This window comes from Arvicola amphibius, chromosome 6, assembly GCF_903992535.2.
Source record: "Arvicola amphibius chromosome 6, mArvAmp1.2, whole genome shotgun sequence".
NCBI lineage: Eukaryota > Metazoa > Chordata > Mammalia > Rodentia > Cricetidae > Arvicola > Arvicola amphibius.
The window spans coordinates 23,776,816-23,798,858 of NC_052052.2; the positions used below are offsets into that span (position 1 = coordinate 23,776,816).

Here is a 22,043-nt window from a genome sequence, read left to right on the forward strand (position 1 = left end):
AAAGCTTTCTGCAGTCAGATCTTTCTACCCTCTTGAGCTGGTGTCTTCCTTGTGGTTGTCCCGTGTATTCCAAATCAGCTAGCTGGCCTTTGAGATGCCAGATGAGTCTCCCGTTCCTTCTCCCGTCCTGCTGTAGGAGTGCTGGGATCACAGACGCATACTGTACTGGCTCTGGCTTTTCCACATGGATTCCAGACTCGGGTTGTCAGGCTTGAGCAGCAAGCGCCTTTACTGGGGCACCCCTCACTGACCCCTTACATTTTATGCTCAGAGAGACTAGGAAGATACGTGGATGCCCCTATTTTGTCCATGATAAAAGAAGTGTACAGACCTAGCCCAGGCGTAATGGGTGATTCTGGTGGAGGGAGGGGCACAGTGGCTTTTTCTTGCTTATGATTTCTTAGTTTAAGGGTGCTGTGTTGGTTATTTTTCTTTTTGCTGTGACCTAGTATCCATGGGAGCAACTTCCATGGGGGAAGGGTTTCTTTTGGCTTACAGTTGGAAGGGATACAGCTCACAGTGGTGGGGACAGCAGGAACCAAGGAGGCAGGTGAGTGCAGTCAGAGGACACTGGTGAGCTTCTAGCCAACCCCAAAGCCACCCCCACTGACTTCCTCCTCCTTGCAAGGCAGCTCTTCAGTTTCAGAAGGCCCACCTTCTGAAATGGCACCAGCAGCCAAGGACCAAGTGTTCAAACACGTGAGCCAATGGGGGATGTTTTGTATTCAGACCACAACAGGTACCCCTTCCCTCAGTGCAGAGGGGTGGTGGAGGTCTTGTGTCTTCCCCCTCTGCCACTGTAGCTTGGCTTGTCAGTCTTTCTGTGCCCTGAGACTTATGGAAATCTTATCCTGTCCTGGTGTTTGGGACAGTGAGAAACCACCTGCTGTTCTTCTGATAAACGGGTAAGTTTCTGTTCTGAGTCATCTCCTTGGCAATAGGGGCTTATTTCACCCAGCACAGTTCCTGACTGAACCCTGCCAAGCTGAGGGGGGTCCAACTACAGGGATGGGTCTGTCCAGCTGTCCCCCAGTGGCTAGCAGGTAAATACCAGATGTTATGCCCCAGACAAAATGCCTTCACTGAAACTGGGAAAGTTGGTTTAAAGTTGGGTCACCGAAGAGGGGAAGTGGGCACTAAAGTACAGTGCCGATGTAAGGCATGATGGGAGAGCAGGAAGCTGAAGGTAACCTGAATGCACTTTTTACATCAAATGACAGCTGCTTAATTCCCACCAGGCTCCCTGTCCTTTAGGGGAAGGCCCCTGCCATTGGCCTTTCTCTCCTATAGACATTCTATTTTCTCACCCACATCCTGGAATCCTTGGATCTTGACCTCCACTGTCTCAGCCCAACTCCCATCTCCTCATCACCAAGAAACACCTGCCCCCAGCCACAAAAGAGGTCATAAAAATGGAAGAAAACCAATGCAAAAATTTATATTTTATTTGAATTCAAAAAATTTAAAATTGCTTTCAAATTCCGGAAAGTACCATAATGCAGAACCCCAGGGGGAAGCCTCATATACAGAGACAGATAAATTAAATGCATATACTGCAGACAAGCCGAGAAGGGGTGTAGATTACATATTTACAGCACGTGATGCTTTCTGAAAACCATATTTATACACTTTATTACATTTACAAAAAAGGCTTCCGCTACCATTTACCTACAATAATGAAAAAAATGTACACCTTTTTTCTGTCTTTTTTTGGTACTGTACAAACTTTGTATAATAAAAATATATCTCTGTACAAAAGATTTTTTTTGTTTTTGTTTTGCTTTTTTTTTTCCTCATGGGATGGAGGTGGTAGGTAGAGGGTACAGATGGTGGGCGAAGGGCTTTATTTGCCTTGTCCCCTTCCAAGCCTCTGGGATTGAAGAGAAAGTGCCCAAGGCCAGAGAGGGAGAGACACAGCAGGTGCTACTGGAGTGTCTCCTGGGACCTTCCAAGGACACACAGGGGAGGGAGTAGGGCAGGGCTGGGAGAGCACACTGGATTGGCTGTGAGGAAGAAGGGGGGGGAGCCCAAGAAACCCCTGTGTTCCTTACCAGGGGCAGGAAAGAATGAGCATGAGCCAATTTGTCTAGACTGGTCCTCTCCACCTGGCGCAAGGATGCTGAGTCCCAGAGTGTGTGTGGGCAGGAGTGGGCCTACCCTTGCAGTCTTCAAGCATCTGCTGGAAATTGAGGCCCCTTACTGCAGCCTACTGTCATCCAGCTCTTTTAAGTGTTCCAACCTTGGAGGGGGGCGGTGAGAACTGTGTGGCTCTGCTCCTCTCCCCCCACACTTTCTGTCTATCATCTCAAGATGCCCTATAAACATCTGAGGCTAGAATCCCCATGAAACCAAGTGTGTACACTCATGGAGACCTGCCCGAGGACAGAGAAAGTGACTCTAAATGTCGTTATGTTGGTTCCTAAACTCACTACCACACTCATATGGAGTCCATTAATGCCCTAAACACAGTGACATTGTCTAAATCAGTGGTTCTCAACCTTCCTAATGCAGTGCCCCTTTAATATAGTTCTTCACATTGTGATGATCCCCAGCCATAAAATTATTTTCATTGCTACTTCTGGACTGTAATGTTGGCTATTGTTGTGAATTGTAATGTAACTATCTGGTAGGCAGGATGGTCTTAGGTGACCCCTGTGACAGGATCATCCTACCCCAAAAGGGGTCTCGACCCACACGTTGAGAACCATTGGTCTAAATGAATCCGAGCCACCAGCAAGGAGCTGGAGAGAGGGTGACTTTCACTCAGTTCTTTTGACTAAGGAGCTGCCAGATCCTCTGCTATGGTTGTGGGCTGTTGGAAGCCAAAAGGCAAGCACCAATTCAGGAGGCTGGGGTACTGGGTCCGTGACCTGGTGCTGCCCGGGCACAGACAGCCAAGCCTTGATTAGACATGAGCATCCTCTTGTGGAAATTCCCCTGCCTTCCTGTCTTTGGTGCCCATCATAGCCCTGGGTTTTTTGGCAGCAGGCGCAGTAGACCTCACGGTCAGAGAGATTCGCGTTGGCCTCAGCTGTGCTCGTACACTGTGGCTCATGCCTCCATGACCTCTGAGTGGGAGTAGCAAGTCCTGCTTTGGTGGTGTTTTAAGAACTAGAAATACCACGTAGAGTCAGGCACAGAGAATAAATCAGTAAGCATGGCCGCCACCCTGTGGGAGCCAGGGCTGCCTTGCTCTGGTCCTTTCCAGCATGTGCTGTTTGGTGCACAGAGTCTTTGCTCTTCTCTTGGTCAGCTGACAGCTGGATGTGACCCTGGGCTTCCGGGCCAGATTTCTGTTCCATCCCCCAGCCCCGACACTGCTTTTCCCTTCTTTTCCAAACGTGACCAGGACCCAAATGACTTTTGAATTCACTGGGTTTAGAACTCAATGCCGTTATGGTTGAAGAAAGTTGAATTGATCACCAAACTGTATCTGAAGATTCCCGCCCCCCCTTTCTTCCAGGTAATCCTTGCTGTCGTTGTGCAAATGGAACCACCCCTGCAGACAGGTGGCTTCTGCATGCTACCTCCTATGAGATGTGTCCCCACACATGGGATAGGGACATGTTGGTTAGAGAGGTAATGGCGCCGCCTCCCTCATTTCTTCTGTGTTTGTGGGGAACAGTGTCCAGGGAACCTCCCTCCCTCCCTCCCTCTCTCTCTCTCTCTCTCTCTCTCTCTCTCTCTCTCTCTCTCTCTCTCACACACACACACACACACTTCCCTTTTTAAAGCCTCTGTGGTCTCTTCCATAGGACACAGTGAGGGAGAGGCTGTGTGTGTGCTCAGGTGCACACCCATAATTTACTCTGTTATTTGAATCCATGAACTGCCTTCCTCCATCTGCGATCCCTCTTCCTTTACTGCACCAAGCCAGGGCATAGTGGAGTCTTCTCCAGGGTGGCGAGCACAGATGGTGGCCGGGCGAGCAAGGGCCTGAGTCCCAGTAGTGGCAGACGAAGGCGGAGGGACAGACGAAGATGGGCACTGGGCACTGCGCTCAGGGGAGCTCCTTCCTGCCCCCTGGGGAGCTGGGAACCAATAGACCACAGCAGGTTGGGAGAAGAGAGGAAGGGGTGGGGGCGGGAGGTGGGAAGAGAAGTGGGTGGGACAAAGAAGCAAAGCCAAACAGGAAGAAAGAACGAAGGACATCAGTTGGGTACATCTTCTACTTTTGGTTTTTAGTCTTCTCAAACTGGGGATGGGGACAGGTAGGGAGTGCATGATAGCCGAGCATTTACTATGCCCACCCGCCTGTGTGTGTGTGTGTGTGTGTGTGTGTGTGTGTGCTTGAATGTTTGCATGCCCATGGGCACACATTGTGTGGTGCTCATGCATGAATGTATATGTATGGAGGCCAGATGTTAACTTTGATATCTTTACACATCAGCAAGTCTGACAGCCAGCTTGCCCCAGACACCCCTGTCTCTACCTCACAAACAATGGGATTAGAGGCAGTTGCCACATCCACCTGGCTTTTTTGAGTGCTAAGGGTCTGAATCCCTCCCCCCTCAATTTGTGTGGTAAGAGCTTTCATCTGAGCTGTCTTCCAGGCCCTTAACCCCTGTGGCTCAACTTTCCAACTGGGGGTTACAGTCTGATCCACTCTTCTTAGGGGTGTGGTCTTGTTCAAGTTAACTTTCAAGTGCTTAATTTCAATTTTCTCATCAGCAATCAGGATCCTAACACACGTGGCCAGCTCTTTGTGCCTGTGGTGTGTGTGTGTGTGGGTCCATGTATGCAGGACTAAGGCATAAATAGGTCCCTGTGTCCCCTGCCACCAGTCCGTCTCCCACCCTGCAGCCCCCAATCTCACCGGCTGCTGGCGGCGGGACTCTCGGCGGCGGTGGCAGTAGCAGCCAGGCCTGGGGGCTATACTGCAGTACACACTGTGCTGACTGTGAACTCCGCCTCGTTGCTCATGATGTCTGTGGGTTGGATGTTGCGGTCGTACATGGGGTTCTCAAATGTGGCCCGAACATTTGTGTTCTCGTGGCCAGCATAGCCGTTGAATGGAACTTTGGGTCTTCTCCTGGGAATAAGAGACCGTGACCTTGAATTAAAGAGACACAGGATCCAGAGCAAGCGAGGAGAGGTTTTCTTTCTCCCTTTTAGAAAGCTACATTCTGAGTCAGGAGGTACTGGCTGGGTCGGGGCGGGCTAGGTGCTCAGCTGCATTCCTCATTCTCTGCCTTTAGAGTACTAGGGCTGGGTATACAGCTGCTCTCCAGGGCCTCTGACGTCAGGGTACGGGGGCGGGGTTTACAGCTGCTCTCCCTGGCCTCTGACGTCAGGGTACGGGGGCGGGGTTTACAGCTGCTCTCCCTGACCTCCGCTCTCATAGTACCTGTGCTTGTAGAGATAGAGCACGAAGCCCGCGATGATGAGGGCGATGAAAGGCACCAGGATGGCAGCGGCCACTGAGCTGCTGTTGGAAGCAAAATGGCGGCCAATGGACTCGGGATCTGACTCCAACAGCCTGAGGTCTGCAAAGTGTCAAAGCGGAAAAGTCAAGTCGTACACTCACCCACGGGGAGGTGATGCTCCCTGCTGGTCACTACCCCCCACCCCCCCACCCCCCCCAGCAAAGCACCAGGTACTGTCATGTGCTCTAGTTCAGCCGGGCCCAGACCTCAGCTGCCTGCCTCACACTCTCTGCTCCCTGGAGGCCAATGGGAATTTGCCTGTGCTGGTCACTTTGTGTCCTGAGGACTGTGCCTGGGGCTGACTTCCCATCTCTCCCCAGGGACCCCAGGGCAGACAGCAGGCAGATGAACCTGAAATCCTATCTGTCAGCATGGCCTTCGAAGGATGCAGTTCTTTGGAGGTTTCTACACTTTTCTTGGCCATCAAAGCCTGACCAGATGAAAACTTTCATCAGATGAAGCCCTGATGTGTGTGTGTGTGTGTGTGTGTGTGTGTGTGTGTATGTATGTATGTACGTATGTATGTATATGCATCACACTGAAACAATGCGGCTGAATTGCCAGGGCTGGGGTGAGGTATTAAGGCTCACAGCCCACACCATTGACTCCTTATGAAGGGCCACCTAACTGAGGAACTAGGGATCAACGAGAGACAGGGAGCTGGCTGTAGAACTTTGTTGGGGTCTTCGCCGTGCTTAACTGAGGGTTCTGGGACCATCTCAGAAGCTGTAAGGGCTGCTGAGTGTTGGATCCCTTGAGGGCAAAGTTGAGATGACTGTGTGGGGGAAGAGAGAGGAAGGGGCACCACAAGTCTATCTGAGCTGACTGAAGAGAGAACATTCTGGATGGAGGTAAGAGCTGCCGGAGAAGGTGTTGGGTTGCCTGGTAGGCAGGGCCCTGGGGGTGGGAGGTCATGGTGTGTGGGCTACAGAGGTGGCTTTCAAGGACACATGATGGCCTCCTGGTTCTTCCTTTACTGTCTCTGAGAAGCTAGGTCCGGAATCTCTGGGTCAGGGCCTCTGTATGGAATGAGGATGTTTCTTTGAGTGCTTCCAAGCCTGCAGAATCCCAGTCTGAGAGGGACAGACAGGAGAAGGTGCCTTAGTGCTTGGGTTTCTTGTCTGTGACATAAGGACAATCCCAGCCTCCTGGGAAAATGCTAAGGAAAAAATGACATTACAGGGAAGGATACCCTGATGGCTCATGTAGGGGTGCTTAAGGGACTCCCTAGTCTTATGGGTAGGGCTGACGCCTGTGGCACTCAGTGGCAGGTACAGCAGCCCAGGGCTGAAGGTCAGGTGTAGGGTCTGTTTTTGGAGAGATACCACAACTTTTCTGAGTCTTAGAGGTATTCAAGATCCCGATGAGCCTAAGAAATCCTTTCTTAGGTGGAGAAATTCACCAGTTTCCTTCTCTCCCCAGAGCACAGCTTCTCCCCTGCCCCCTGAGCTCACACTCCCAGGACACATGCTAGTTACCAAGTCTCTGAAAGCCGAACTGCCCAAAGCCTGGGCCCTTGACAGAACCTTGGTAGACGAAGGTGCCTCCGGAAGACTCCGAGGAGACCTGTGAGGGCCGAGGCGGGGAGGGAGAGAGGGATGGAGGGATGGGGACGGGAAGGGAGAGAGAAGGGTTGAGAGGCAGAGAGATGAAAGGCATGCTAGAACAATCTGGAGCTCCTGCCAGACCAGAGCATAGCTGATATGTTTGCCTCAGCTGACAAAGCAGGGACCCCCTACTAGATGTGAAGTAGAAAGAAAAAAAGGGTTTTTTTTTGTTTGTTTTTTTCCCCCCTTCTCTTTCTTTTTCTGGATTTTGGGGCAGGATCTCAAGTAGCCTAGGCAGGTCTCAAACTTCTGTAGAGCCAAGGCTGGCCAAGTACTGGGACTGGAGGCATGAGCCACTGTCCTTGTCTTTCTACTGTTCAGAGCACACCGTGCTTACGTTCTCATTTGTAGAATGTATGTATGCCATGCCGTGAGGTCTTGAGTGACAGACACAGTCATGTCCTCAGCTCAACGCCATCTTTAGGAGGCCTTGGGCACATGTGAACTCTGACTACTGTGATGAAAACTGACCTGTGGATTGCTGCGGAGCCAACAGAACCACGATGGAAATGAGCCCCGCAGAGTGAACACATTTTGGAGAGTTTCTGGCAGTTCTAGAAGATGTTATTTTTTTGAGGTAGCTGGGACATAACCTGACCTGACCCTCACGATGTTCCAATGTGACCTGTCATCTTAGTAGCTGGAGTATGCTTGTGGGTGCTGCAGGTGTACCCCTTGAACCCATGTCCCAGCCTTGGGGTGCACTTTGTCTTCATCTGCTCTCCTAGACAGACTCTGGCTGGTAGTAGAAGGGACCCTAAAGGTTTTCAGTTGCTGCTGGCCCCTTGATCTTCAATGTCCCCTGGCCTGCACTCCCTACTCCAGGTCTCGCCTTTGACCCTTGTCTTTTTGTGTGTGGCGATCCTTCTGGCATGGTCGAGACAACTTGTTCCTTCTCTCCCACTACCACTGCTGAATCGATTTTCCCTTCTCAGCTTTTGAACTGCTGCTAAGACTGGTACTGGATCCCCAAGAGACATCCAGACACCCTAGCCATGCCAGGGAACTGACTGCAGGTGCCGGTGTCGGGCCCTGGAGAAGCCACTTGGTTCTTCCAGTGGGTTTACGAAGCAGGCTCTCAGCCAGTGCTCTACCAGCTAGGCCTATCCTCAGTGACATTGCTCCAGCCTATTCCAGACTGTTCTTTCCCTATTATCTCTCTTCCCTCTAGAAATCCAAGACAGTGAGGTGGGGGCTGGGATAGGTGAATCCCATGCTCAACCCTCCTCCCACTGTGAACTCAGAAAGTACAGCCCGAGACCGTCACTTAGGGACTGGTTTCTACCTCATGAATTTTCTACAATGTGTGTAGTTCCCACAAAGGCACGGAAGAGATTCCTGCCTCTCCTGGGTCCTGAACTCTCAAGTTGTGCTAAATAATCCCCAGCCCACATCTGAAATTTAAGTACACATCTCAAGGAGTCATTGGGGGGGTCCATCTTCTTCCAGCCCCTACCCATTGCACTGTGACCTGCACTCTCACACCCTGGCCCCTATTTCTTGCTTCCTCTTCCATAGAGGAGCTCATGCATCCCTCTCAGACATGGCAATCCTCGACTCTGAGTCTTCAAGCCTCTTTTATCCTCCCTTTGCCCGCTCCATTTGCTGACCAGGACTCTCTGGCTTCTAGTCCTACTCTCAAGACTCCTCAGGTTTCCATGGGAGCCCAGCAGTTCTCACACCCTGTCATCCTTTCTCTGCCAACAATCTGGGAATGGGGGTAGGGTGCAAGGCCTGGTGAAGACCAATTTGCCGCACTTACATGGCCATCTAATGCCCAGTGGTCATCTTTGAACTTATCCACAAAGTTCTCCACGGGCCCCGTGACATGGTAGACCTGAAGCAGGAGACGGAAATCTTCCTTCCTATAGTTTCCTGGAGAAAGAAAGCAGGTGATACTTGACACTCTGAGAGATCTCAAAATCCACCTCTGTGGGTGCCAAAGGTATGAGCGAAACTTCCGTGTGGACACTGGGGAAATGCCCCCCTGCACACCTTTGGTGCATTAGACCCATACATATGTTTGTATGTGGTTGAACATGGATGTGTGCAAGAATGTGAAGATGCATCTTGGTAACTAGGTGGAGACAGTGATTCTATTTTTGTATGTGTGAGCAAATGTATGATTTTGTGGGATTAGTGAGATGGTCCAGTAGGGAAAAGACAGCTGCTGCCAAGCCTCATGACCTGAGTTCCATCCTGAAGATCCATGTGGTGGGAGGAGAGGATCTAGTCCTGAAAGCTGCCCTCTGATGCCTACACACATGTGGCATGTGCACACGTACATACACAACTAACTACCTCACTACAATTTAAAAAGTTTAAAAAAGGAATATGACTTTGTGTATTTTAATTTGATCATGGATGCATAGGTATGTGCACAAGTCCCTGGGTACAGGATAGCAGACCCACTTGTGGGAGTGTGTGTCTGTATGTTAGAGCAAATGAGTCACTAGGACTGTGTGTGTGTGTGTGTAGGGCGTGGTCACACATGGACTGTGTGTGTGGAAGGCGTGGTCACAATGGACTGTGCATGTAGAGGGCATGGTCAAACATGGACTGTGTGTGTGTGGAGGGCGTGGTCACACATGAACTGTGTGTGTGGGGCATGGTCACACATGGACTGTGTATGTGGAGGGCGTGGTCACATGGATTGTGTGTGTGTGGAGGGCGTGGTCACATGGATTGTGTGTGTGTGGAGGGCATGGTTGTCATTAATTCATGTGCGAGGAATATAGATATGCACTCTTCCCTGACCGTCAGGCCAGGCCGAGCCCCACCTGACCCTATGAAGTAGTGACATAGGATTGATCCTGCCTGGGGTGTGCACTGGCCACCCCTGCCCCTGTCCTGCTTCCCCAGACATAGTTGCTTCCTTACCTGCCAAGTGCAGTTCCACCCCACTGTGGTCGATCATGGTGGCGTTGACCTTGCTGTTGGCTATCTGGAAGCCGGTTACTCTAAGCATGGCTGGCTGTTTCTTCCCCTGGTACTCATAGGCTCCTTTCCACAAGGAATTCTTGGCAAAAACATCCCCTGGAACTGGAAGGATTGGCGAACATGTGAGTTGGACTTTGAATGTTGCTGGAACAGCCAGGATCACCTGGTAACTGATCCTAGCTCATACGAGAAGCTTTGTCTTGAGTGTCGGAAATGGGGGTGATGGTAGGGTGCTCTGGTGATCGTGTGACCGTTCATTTCAACTACCCGCAGAAGCCAAACTATGACAACTGCAGTATCTGTGGATGAATGAATAAAGAAAATGGACTAAACAATAAAATATCACTTGTCTCCACAAAAGGGAAATCTTTTCCTTTGTGATGACATGGTTGAACTTGGAAGGCATGATGCTACATGAAATGAGCCAGTGGCAGTGATACCTCAATAGAGGTATCACTTACAGACCAAGCTAAGATGTCAAACTTTAGAAGTAGAGAGTGGGGAGAAGTGGGATTGGGGGTGTTGATGCATGGCCAAAAGGTACACATTTTTAGCTGGGCAGGAGGGACTTTGGTGATCTATTGCCTAGTGTCATGGCTATTGTTAATAATAATATTCTAGCCGGGCGGTGGTGGCACACGCCTTTAATCCCAGCACTCGGGAGGCAGAGGCAGGCGGATCTCTGAGTTTGAGGCCAGCCTGGTCTACAAGAGCTAGATCCAGGACAGACTCTAGAAACTACAAGGAAACCCTGTCTTGAAAAACCAAAAAAAAAATATTCTATATATTTTAAATGTGCTTAAAGAGTATATTTTAAATGTTCTGAGGTGATGTATGTTAATTAGCTTCATGCAATTATATCACAATGTGTATATACAGACCCACAGCATTGCTTCATATTGTGCCTCATAAACATGTACCTATCTGTCAGTTAAGAATGAAATATAAATGCATTTGTTTATATGTGGATATTAGCTGTTAAGTCAATGATAATCATCCATAGAACCATAGAGGTTACATATAGAGTAAGAAACTAGAATTTGGGGGACAGACAGACCTCTCCAGGAGAAAAAATAGTATAGATAGTTATGGATGGATGGGAGGCTGGAATATGAGGACCAAGTGGGAAGAGAGGGATGAGGGAGGAAATATGGGAAGAGATAGCTAAAATTAAGGGCCGTTTCAGGAGTAGTATAGAAATCTAACACAATAGAAGCTTCCCAAAATACACACATATATGAAGGTGATCTAAATGAAACTTCCCAATAGTGGGGAAGACAGAGTCCCAACTGGCCATCATGTCTCCAAATGAAGATTTCAGTACTGGGAGTTCTTGGCCAAAGGGGTCCCATTGGAATAGCCAAATAATCCAGGCTGTTGCCAAGACAATAGGCTGTTCTCCACAAACTGATGGCAAGGTGTGATTGCTGAAGATAACATCTACACAGCTCATTGAGCATAGAGAAACCAAGCTGGCACCCACAAAAAGCCTTTACCCACATGGGCTAGCATCTGGACGTAAAGCTCTTAAAGACACAGTACCTGTCTTAAAGAGGTCCCAGTTTCCGGAAGCTCCCTGAGCATTTCCTGGGTCTCTGGGTTAGTGACCACACACTGATGGGTGCTGTGCCAAGGAGGGCTGTGGTACCCAGTAGTTCCAGAGCCCGGGGATCTGGACACTCTTCTAGGGACCTTGGCTTCCTCTTCCGCTGAAGCCTTCCCTGTAAGGCCCACTCTCCCTGAAGTCATCCTGGCTTAGGAGTTGGCAGGGAACTGTCGTGGTGTCTACAGAGGGTTTCTAATCCTTCACACAGCATGGGGACCTATGTGCCTGAAGCTGGCTAATGGCACAACAGAGACAGCATCAGTTTCATGAGCCAGAGATCTGGACTCTGCCTACCTGAGGCTTGGGTGAGCGGTGGCTCACGAGCAGTGTTGATGGGTCTTCCGCTGGGCCGGACCTCTGCTGGGGAAAGGGAATGGGAGGAAATGGAGTCAGCCTCTGGACCACATTCTGTGGGAAAACAATGACGGCTGCCTTTCTGAGGTTGGGGGAACATGCTCGCTGGGGTCTTGCTTTGGACTCCTCTTCTTCCAGGACAGTGATGGGTCTGGTGATGCTACAGACTGTCTCAGAATAGCACAGTACACAGAAAAATGAGGGACTCAAACAATTATTCACAGATGCTGGCGTATCAGGCGAGGCACTAAGATGCACATGGTTATGTGGCTGTCACTGTATTAAATAACAACAGACTCTGGTGTAATCTCGAAATAGTTAAGAACAACTAAAAATAGAATTATATGATCCAGCGACCTCACTACTGGGAGTACACGCAAAGGAACTGAATCCAGTGTGCTGGAGATGAGCCCTAAGCCTGTGTTCACTGCAGCAGTGTTCAGTGTCCAAGACATGCAGTCAACACATCTGTCCATCTAGCATGAACACACACACCACACCACGTACCACACACACACGCACATGCCACAATATGCCACACCACATACTATACACATACATATACATATATTATGCCATACATATACCATACTACATACCATACACACCTCATACCACATACTACACACACACCCCACACCATACACTCACTACACATATACCCTAGACTCAGTCTACAACATATATCACATATATACATACAGTATATCATATACACACATGCCTCACACCACACATAACACATATCATGTACCACACACACACATACCTCATATCACATATCACAAGAAAACACATACATAGACCACACTGTATATCCCCACAGCACACCCCTCTCTCACACTCCTCATACCATATAACACACACATCATATACCACACAAACATATAACACACAATATATGTCACATGCAACCATATACCTCCATACCATCTCTCTCTCTCTCTCTCTCTCTCTCTCTCTCTCTCTCTCTCTCTCTCTCTCTCTCTTCTCTCTCTCTCTCTCTCTCACACACACACACACACCAAGTATCACACACATATACCAAATACCACACACACGCACACCAGGTATCACATACATGCATACCATATACCCCCACCACAAACACACACCATACCATATACCACATGTGGCCTCCTCCAGGAAGTCTTCCCTGGCTCCTGCCCTCCCCTTTAGCAGCCTTCCCCATCCATCCCAGCATTCAGAGCATCTCCTGGCTCCTGAAGGGGCCATTCCACTGCTCAATACATGGTAATCAGAATCCTAAGCAAGCTTTTGTTATTTCTGTTTTCCATGTATGGCGGTGATATAATACACGGTGACATTTAACATGACAACATTTTAAAATATCAGCTGTGTTAGGAGAACAGAGGCTGCAGGAAACTACATCAAGGCTAATGTACAGAAGAAGCTGCCAGAGAAAGACTAGAAGCCCCTCCCTGCCTGGGCTTCACACGGCATGCTCACAGAAAGCCTTCTTTCCTTGAACAAACATAGGAGAGGTGGGTACTGGGTGAGTCACCTCGGAAGGACATGGAGCTGGTGGCCAGTGCTCTGGCTTTCCGCTCAGTTCTCTAGCCCACCCCCAATCCTGACAGTGTTTTCTCTTTCTTCCTAAACTGCCTCTCTTCCCACTTCCATCCTCATGGGCCTGGAGACTCTGGCAGGTGCCCCGGGGACACCGATCACACCTGTAACATGATACTGTGCCTTACTGTGAATTCCACTAGGACAGAATGGCATCTTTCACCCCTCAGCACCCCAGACCAGGTCAGGCGTGGCAGAGTGCCAATGAGACTGGAGGAACCGATAAAGGCATGCATTCTTTCAGCCTGGCGGAAGGAGCCAGGCAGGGCAGTGTGGTGTTGTACTTGCATAAGTGAAAGGGTTGGCGTGTGTTTGCTGAAGTGAAGGCAGGCGGTGGGTTCGACACGGGCTTGTGTGAGCTGTTCTGCAGTGGTCTCCTGTCTCGGCAACACTTCACTCGAAGCCCTGGCTTGTCCTCCTCCTGGCTATTACAGTACCCGCCAGCCCTTCCTCCCCAGCTTCCGCCCCAGAGAGGCCTCGCTCACCCAGGCAGACGGGCGGCTTGCCTGTCCAGCTGCCATCGGCTTTGCAGGTACGGTGTTCGGAGCCACCCCTGAGGGAGAAGCCCTCCTGGCAGGAGTAGATGAGTGTGTAACCCATGGATGGTAGGTCCAGTGCCCCAACGTTGGCATGTGTGGGCGTCTCTGGCTGCTTGCAGTGGTGGGCTGGGTGAGAGCAAAGACAATGTTAGGCCCAAGGAATCCGGGACTTGAGTCCTCCATCCCCTTTTCCTATGTAAAAGCCTGTTCCTTTCCATTTCTGCCCTCTCATGCCTGGCTCCCCCTCCTTCATCTCTTTGCAAATTCACACTCCAAGTCTCTAGGAATGTCCTAGCATGATGACTTAGCCAGCTGCAGGAATGCTCAGTCTGCAACACTGAGAAAATGAACCCAGTATCTGCAATGTTTCCATGACCCTGCCTCCATAGTTCTTAGTTCTTGCTGGCTCTGTATTGCCTATGCTTTGCTAAGGCATAGCGATGGCTTTCGCATTCCAGCACGGCTTTTGTGTAGAAACATCCGTGAGGCCCCAAGACGCAGGTACTATAGAGAGAACAACACTATTCTTAATGGGAGAACACCCCACCGCACCAGTCTGGGCTAGTGGGTGAAGTGTGGGGTCGGGTGAGGGTGGCACTCACGGACACAGTCAGGTGGGGTTCCGCTCCAGGTCAGGTTGGGAAGGCAGGTCCTGCTGGTGGAGCCCTGAAGCAGGTAACCTTTCTGACAACGGAAGAGCACCGTGCTTCCGACCTGCGGCAAGGACAGAAGGGCGCCCTGTCATCTGCCAGCTAGCAAGCAGTGTTTCACGAGCAACCAATCACTTGCTTCTCAGGAGAGAACGCCAGCTCAGGCTGTTGCCTCTGCCGACACCATGAAGCTTCTCTGGCTGAGTCTGAGTGGTCCTTTGGGGCAGTTGCAAGCATGCCGTGCGGCCAGATCAGTGCTGTTAAGGGGTGCAGAATCGGGACACCCATTTCCCCCTTGAATGGAAGACTAAGCCCCACTCTCCCCGGGCACAAAGCTGGGGTGGCTGCAGTGCCAGGATGACACTGGGACTCTGGGACATTTAAGTATGATGGTGAACTTGAAAGCATTTTATGAAATGTGAAGAACTGTGCAAAATTAAACGATCACTTCTGTGTCCGTTTCTTCAGCGATACTCCGCATTCTAAGAACGGGAGACCTGTCCTCGTAATGGGCGTGGCCCCTGGAGACTGTGCTTTGGAAAAGTCTGTCAGAGAGAAGTGCTGCCCTCTCTCTGCTTCTCCCTCTGATTGGCCATGTCCTCTCTGTCCTCCAAGAGTCACTGACTGTCTGGCTCCACTGGCATCTTCTGCCCATTTGGCTTAATGGACAGGTCAGTTTCCCACAATGCACCTCAGACTGCGGCATCTCCCGGCTCCACTGTTCCGACAAGCTCAGATTCAGACTCAAGGCGGGCTCTTCATTTCATGGGTTTCCTTCACACCCAACCTGTCCTCTTAGGTTTCCTCCTTTGGTACAACACACTGGGCACCTTTATCTGCCTACTTGGCCAAACCCGAACTGGCAAGCTACGTCTGATTCCTCTCCTCTCCAATCCTGTCGTGGGTCCTCTTAGCTCTAGAGAAGCACAGGCGAACACAGAGCCCCCTGAAGGCTCTACAGTCTCCACTCTCCAACGATGCTGTCCCCTCCTTCAACCCAGTTGTGAGAGCAGGGGTTTCCTTGGCTATGTGATTCATGCTTCTTTTCTGAACCTCTGTATTTTCTGTGCTTGACTCAGCAGCCCCAGTGTCACTTTGAAACAGTGGATCTGAGTCATTGCCTTTGACAACAGGATGGAATCCAGAGGGCATGCATTGGCCTCAGTGTTCCTGTGTCAGGGTTATTTACTCAATCAGAAACGTGGCCCTGTCTTGAATAGGGCTGGCTTTCTTGTCATGAAGCCCACAGTTCAAACGTCACCTTTCGGAGGGCTCTTCCCTGACTCCCCTTTCCAAAGCAGCAACTCGGCCCGTTCGCATCCTTCCACATGACACCGTGTGGCACTTGGTGCTCTTGGAAGTGCTCGGGTTTGCATGGTTGCTGTGGTCAGGGAGGCCCATGGGACCAGAGCCCCAACCAGTCCATCCCCCCGAATGCCTAGAACCTGGGACAGCTCATACTTTCTGGGTGAGAACAGGACAGACAGAGAGAGTAAACTACACCAGTTGACCAGATTGGTCTATCACTCCAGATTAGCTCAGCACCCGTCTTGGGCTCCAGCTAACTGTCCTGACCTGAGCATACCCTCATCTCCCTGCTTCTCTGCTCTGCTCAGTGTCAGCCAGGCTGCCTATGACTCACTCTGAGACAGATGTGCAGGACTTATGTGCAGATGGGGAGCCCCTCTGGAAGATGCCTCATGCCTAGCTCTTGCTGGCACCCACTGCCCAAATGAGTCCTGTTTGTGGCTGGAGTATGCATGTCTTGTTTATTTTGGTATTTTCACAAACATCCTGCCCCAACTCTCGGGTTCCTGGGAACTGTTCAAGGCTCCACCTACTGTATCAGCCGCCTTCTGTATCAGCCTGGCTGGCGGACACCAGCACCTTCCATTTCTGAAGGATGCTCCATGGAGCACATCCTTCCTCCCTTTCTGAGGTCTGCTCTCCCTGCGCTGCTCCCAGGGCCACTGGTGCTAAGGGTGACAGGGAGGGACAGGTGACAGGAAGGCCGATTCCAGCTCATACCTGGTAGCCCTGGGAGCTGTTCTGTATCCCGAACTGCGGCATGCCGGGATCTGCACACGTGGTCAGTGTAGGATCTGAATGACCAAAACAAAGAAGCAGACCACATGGTCACTGACACTTTCACAGCCCGCCTCATTGTGGATGCCAACGGAAAAGACCACAGCCTCCTCTTGACCCCACCTTCTGAGCTTTCCACTTGTCTTAGAGGCCTGAGCTGCCATTGTATTGCCCAGTACAGTAGCCCTTTCTGTCTTCACTCTGCTCCCTGCTCAGAGAAGGACTCCTGCACTACAAGTAAGACAACGAGGACGGAAAGTGGAGCCATCACTCAGCCTCCCTCTGCCCACCAGCCAGGCCACTACTTCCAGCCCCTCTTACCGATACAGCTGGGCTGTGTGCCACTCCACGTCCCGTCCGACTGGCAGAACCTCCGTGGGGAGCCCACCAGCACCAGAGGGGGATGGCAGGAGTAGGACACAGACGACCTATAGGAGAAACCCCGATCTTCTCTCTTCCCTCGAGGTGGGACCCCAGGATCACCGCAGAACACGGCTGGAAAGGCAAGAGACACAAGTGGGCCCAGGATGCTTTATAGAACCTGCTCTTTCCCTTGCGTGGATGGGGGGTGACTCTTTCCTCTGGTTCACTTGATCCCTGGAAATGGGGGCATGCCTGGGTAAGAGCTTGGGGTCTCTGCTTGTCCATGGTCACATGCTTCCTCTCTTCGCTACACTAAGGGAGCTTACTAACCTGCTCCCATTAACCGAGTAGTGTTACAGGAAGTTCGAACATTGAGGTGGATGGAGTTTGTAGTGGTTGGGTGTGTGCCTAGCCTGGGTGAGGATGTACGACTGAGCCCCAGCCCCACAAATCAAACAAACCATCTAGAACATTCTCCTCATCTTCACACACGTGCCCTCTGGTACGAACCGTGCCCAGCTGCAAAGTCAACACCCACATGATTTCAATTGCTAAGTCATTTCCCCCTGTAATCCCATCTCCATTTCTCAGCTCTTAGCAAAAGTGAAGCTGTGCTCTACTGAAGGCTGAATCTGATGTGGCAGACAGGACCTGTGCTTCAGACGGTTGAATGATGGCTGGCTCTAGCTGGCCACCTTTCCTGCTGCACTCACACATGGCCAAGTTTGCGGAAAAGGATCGAAGATTTCTCTGCTTCTTAGGAACTTGTGGTCCCATCAGATAAATGGTTTGTAACCTCCCCACATTTTTAGGACCACGAAGCAAATAAATATATATATATATATATATATATATATATATATATATATATATATATATCTGCATGTTATTCTTCAATGCTGCCTTGTTGATTGATTTATGGTTATGTTGATATTATATGATTATCATGGATAATTGTGAACAACTAAGAAAACTGTAAGGAACAACCAAGAAACCTATAAGGGGTGGGGGAGGGGAATGGGGCTGGAGAGATGGCTCAGAGGTTAAGAGCACTGGCTGCTCTTCTAGAGGTCCCCAGTTCAATTCCCAGCAACCACATGGTGGCTCATAACCATCTGTGATGAGATCTGGTGCCCTCTTCTGGCCTGCAGGCACACATGCTGGCACAATAAATAAATAAATTGTTTTTAAAAAGGGGTGGGGAGAGAAAGGAAAGAAAACATGCTTACAATTATTGGTGGTGAATGTAAGGTTGGATGCTCTGTCTGGAAGGCATTTTGGTAATACATGTCAGGAAGTACAGAGTGCCTACTCTTTGGCCCAGCACACTCACTTCTAGAACTTTTTTTTCTAGAACTAGGATTTTTATAACTTAGTTGCTTATAACTTGATTGACGCTAATTCCTCACCAATATGAGAAGGTTAAACAAATCGGAGAAGGCACAACAAGGAACACTTTAAAGTCATCAAAAATGGGGGCTGGAGAAATGGTTTGGTGATTAAGAGCACATGTTGGTCCTGCAAGGACCTGAGTTTTGTTCCCAGTAAACAGGTCAGGTGATTTCCAACCACTGGCAACACTAGCTTACACACACGCACATATACACATGCACGCGTGCACACATGAACACACACATGCATGTAGCATGCACACACACACATACAGTTAAAAATAAGTCTTTAAAGATGTTTTAAAAACCATTAAAACGATGGTACACAGGTCAGTATGTATTGACAGACATAGATGCTTGGAAAGCTCTTGGTGGCCTGTCAACAAACACAGGTCATGAAATAATGTGTCAAGATCCAATACCATTTCGACGAACTTGAACATATATCATTATAACTATGGTTATGTTTGGAAAGTTTTATTTTTTTCTTCATTTTTTTTAATAGAGTACAATTGTGTGTGTGTGTGTGTGTGTGTGTGTGTGTGCCATGTGGGAGCCAGAGGACAACCTCAGCTGTCATTCTTCAGGTGCAGTCCACCTTGCTTTTTGAGACCCAGTCTCTCACTGGCCTGGGCCTTGCTGAGTGTGCTAAGTTAGCTGACCGCAAGCCCAGGGCATCTGCCTGTCTCTGCCTCTCCAGTACTGGGATTACAAGTGCATGTCACCACACTCGCTTTTTGTTAAAAATGTGGGTTCTGGGGATCAAATTCAGGTCCCCATGCTTGCAAGGCAATTCTTTTGCTGAGTGAGTTACCTCCCCAGCTACTGTACAATTTTCGTTGTTTATTTACAATGAACATAATTTGTTGCTGTTTTTTTTTTTGTGTGTGTGTGCCAGGGATGGAACCCAGAATGCCATACTTATTATGCATGCATTTTGCTACTGAGCTGCACCCCTCACCCTTCATAATGATTATTTAAAGGCAATAGAGATCTTTGTTTCATGAGGGAAAGCAAAGTTGAGTCCAGATAACCCTGAGGCTGTGCCCTAGTGTCCCGAGAATGTCATAGGTGTTAATCATAAACAATGTTCCTGTTGTTGTTGTTTTTTGTTCCTGAGCTATTGATCCTAAACACTGTGGCAACTCCCAAAGTAAAGCAGAATTCTGATGTGGGATTCCCTTCTGTATGCTATGAATATGTTTTATTGCCATTGGTTAATAAAGAAGCTGCTTTCAGCCAATGGCTTAACAGAATACAGCCAGGCTGAAAACAATATATATATAGAGAGAGTAGGCAGAGTCAGGGAGAAGCCATGTAGCTGCCAAAGGAGAAAGGAGAAAGACATCCATGGGAGCCCTGTGTAACCTTGTCAGTAGGCCACGACCTCATGGTAATGTACAGATTAATGGAGATGGGTTAATTTAAGATGTAAGAGCCATCTAGAAATATGCATAAGCTAATAGGCCAAGTGTTTTAATTAATATAGTTTCTGTGTGATTATTTTGGGTATGGGTGGCCAGGAAATGAACAAGAGGCCTCTGTCTACAGAATTCAACAGGTGGTGTGGGAGGTCCTTCTGTCTATGTGTTGCTTTTATTGGTTAATGAATAAAGAACTGCTTTGAGCCTATGGCAGGGAAGAACAAAACTAGGCGGCGGTAGGGGGGAGCGAGGCTGTATGCTGGGAGAAAGAAGGTGGAGTCAGGGAGATGCCATGGAGCCACTGCTGGAGATAGATGTGTTGAAACTTTGCTGGTAGGCCATGACCTCGTGGTGATGCACAGATTAATGGTGATGGGTTAAATTAAGATGTAAGAGTTAGCCAATAAAAAGTTAGAGCTAATGAGCCAAGCAGTGATTTAATTAATACAGTTTCTGTGTGATTATTTCAGGTCTGAGCTAGCCAGGTGGCCGGGAAAAACAAGTGGCCCTTCTTCCAACACACAGGTACCTAACAGTGGCCAGGGTCTGTAGATTATTTTTGAGGGCTAACAGTAGGAGGGAAACTGGTAAACCCTACTGTCGTGTACAGCATAAAGAGCCCACTCATGGGGTGCATCTAGAATCCCACAGCCCATTTCTATGGAACCCAGGAAGCCTGAGTCCTGGAATAGACTGGAGCTCATCAGAACACAGCCGGGCCAGGTGGATGATGGGTAGTCTCTCGACAGAAAGCTGCAGTCCCCTGGACATCTTTTCCATGAAGAGAGACATGTCTCCAGCATGGGGGGACCTCACACCCTGGGGTGCTTCTCCTACCTGGTGAACAACTCTTCAAGTTATAGGACATTGCTATTAGCCCTGACTTCATTTATTTCTATTGTGACTAAATTCAGACCTCCATTAAAATAGTCTCATTTTTTTCCTTTAATCTCCCTCCTGCTTTAATGGTGTCTTGAGAAAGATCTCTGCTTTGGGGGAGGGGAGTAACGACTCTGTTTTCCACAGCAGAGCTCTGCATACACACATATGTGAGTGTAAGGGAAATGAGTGCCATCACGGAGGACACGCCTAAGGCCCCTGCGAGTCACTCACGGAAGCACTGCGGCAGCTCTCCGGTCCAGGATCCATTTCCCTCGCAGGTGAGCACGGCAGGCAGGGAGAGCTGGTAGCCCTCCAGGCAGGCATAACTCACACTAGAGCCCCACATGAAGTCGGATCCCACCACTTTCCCGTTAGGGATGAGCTGAGGAGGTTTGCACATGATAGCTGTGGGGAGAACAGAGAGGGCTGAGTCCTGGGGCTGTCTTGAGGAAACCAGCCCAATTCCTGTCACCAACACCAGCAGCTACCCTGCACCAGCTAGCGTCTGGGCCGAGCAGAACTGGAAAGGATCTGTGGCCACTCTGCTCTTTTACTTTACACCGATCCATCCTGCATAGAACACTTCTGTTCTCCCATCACATAGGATGAGGATGCTTGAGGCTCAGACCTTTCCTCAGTACCTTCTAACTTCCTAACCATCACTGCGCAGGACCAGCCTTCACCTTGCACACCTTTGCTATGATGTCACCCCTCCCTTCTGGATGCTCAAAGCTAATGTCTACCATCTCCTTTGGCCCCCATCCACATCCTCAGCCTCCAGATGTACCTTTGCAAACTGGCTTGGTACCATTCCACGTCCGGTCCTTGGTGCAGCTCAGCACGGATACCCTGTGTGATTCCATCATGTGGCCAGGGATACACTGGAATGTCACAGTTCTGTTGTACCTGAAGTCGTTGCCCAGCCGGATGCCATTGGCTGGGATCCCAGGGTCACCACAGTTTATGACTAGAGTAAGAGAGACACAGCACTGCTCAGTCCTAGCCCAGACCTTGAGTCTTCAGCATCTTCCTCCATCTCCATCACTCCTGCACCCACCCAAGTCCTGGGTACCACTGGGCACAGCCAAATTTCCCTACATCAGCCGATCCTCAGGTCCCCTGCCCAGTCCTGTACTATGCATGTCATCCAACTGCGCTGTGGTCACCCTTCTTATTCAAGCCCACT

At 49.7% G+C, this 22,043-nt stretch overlaps 1 protein-coding gene across 1 annotated transcript in view; it reads right to left on the bottom strand.

Moving 5' to 3' along the window:
- Positions 1-3,935: 3,935 nt before the first annotated feature.
- Positions 3,936-22,043, bottom strand: part of Csmd2 (CUB and Sushi multiple domains 2) — a 551,269-nt gene continuing 533,161 nt past the window's right edge. Inside the window, exons 59-71 of the mRNA XM_038333470.1 lie at positions 21,645-21,824; positions 21,089-21,262; positions 17,119-17,292; positions 16,741-16,814; positions 14,665-14,776; positions 14,009-14,188; positions 11,874-11,936; positions 9,914-10,075; positions 8,796-8,908; positions 6,905-6,992; positions 5,348-5,486; positions 4,817-5,032; positions 3,936-4,031 (exon numbers count right to left, since the gene is read on the bottom strand). Coding sequence (XP_038189398.1) covers positions 4,873-5,032; positions 5,348-5,486; positions 6,905-6,992; positions 8,796-8,908; positions 9,914-10,075; positions 11,874-11,936; positions 14,009-14,188; positions 14,665-14,776; positions 16,741-16,814; positions 17,119-17,292; positions 21,089-21,262; positions 21,645-21,824 — 1,619 coding nt within the window. The 3' untranslated portion in view covers positions 3,936-4,031; positions 4,817-4,872. The remainder of the gene's footprint in view (positions 4,032-4,816; positions 5,033-5,347; positions 5,487-6,904; positions 6,993-8,795; positions 8,909-9,913; positions 10,076-11,873; positions 11,937-14,008; positions 14,189-14,664; positions 14,777-16,740; positions 16,815-17,118; positions 17,293-21,088; positions 21,263-21,644; positions 21,825-22,043) is intronic.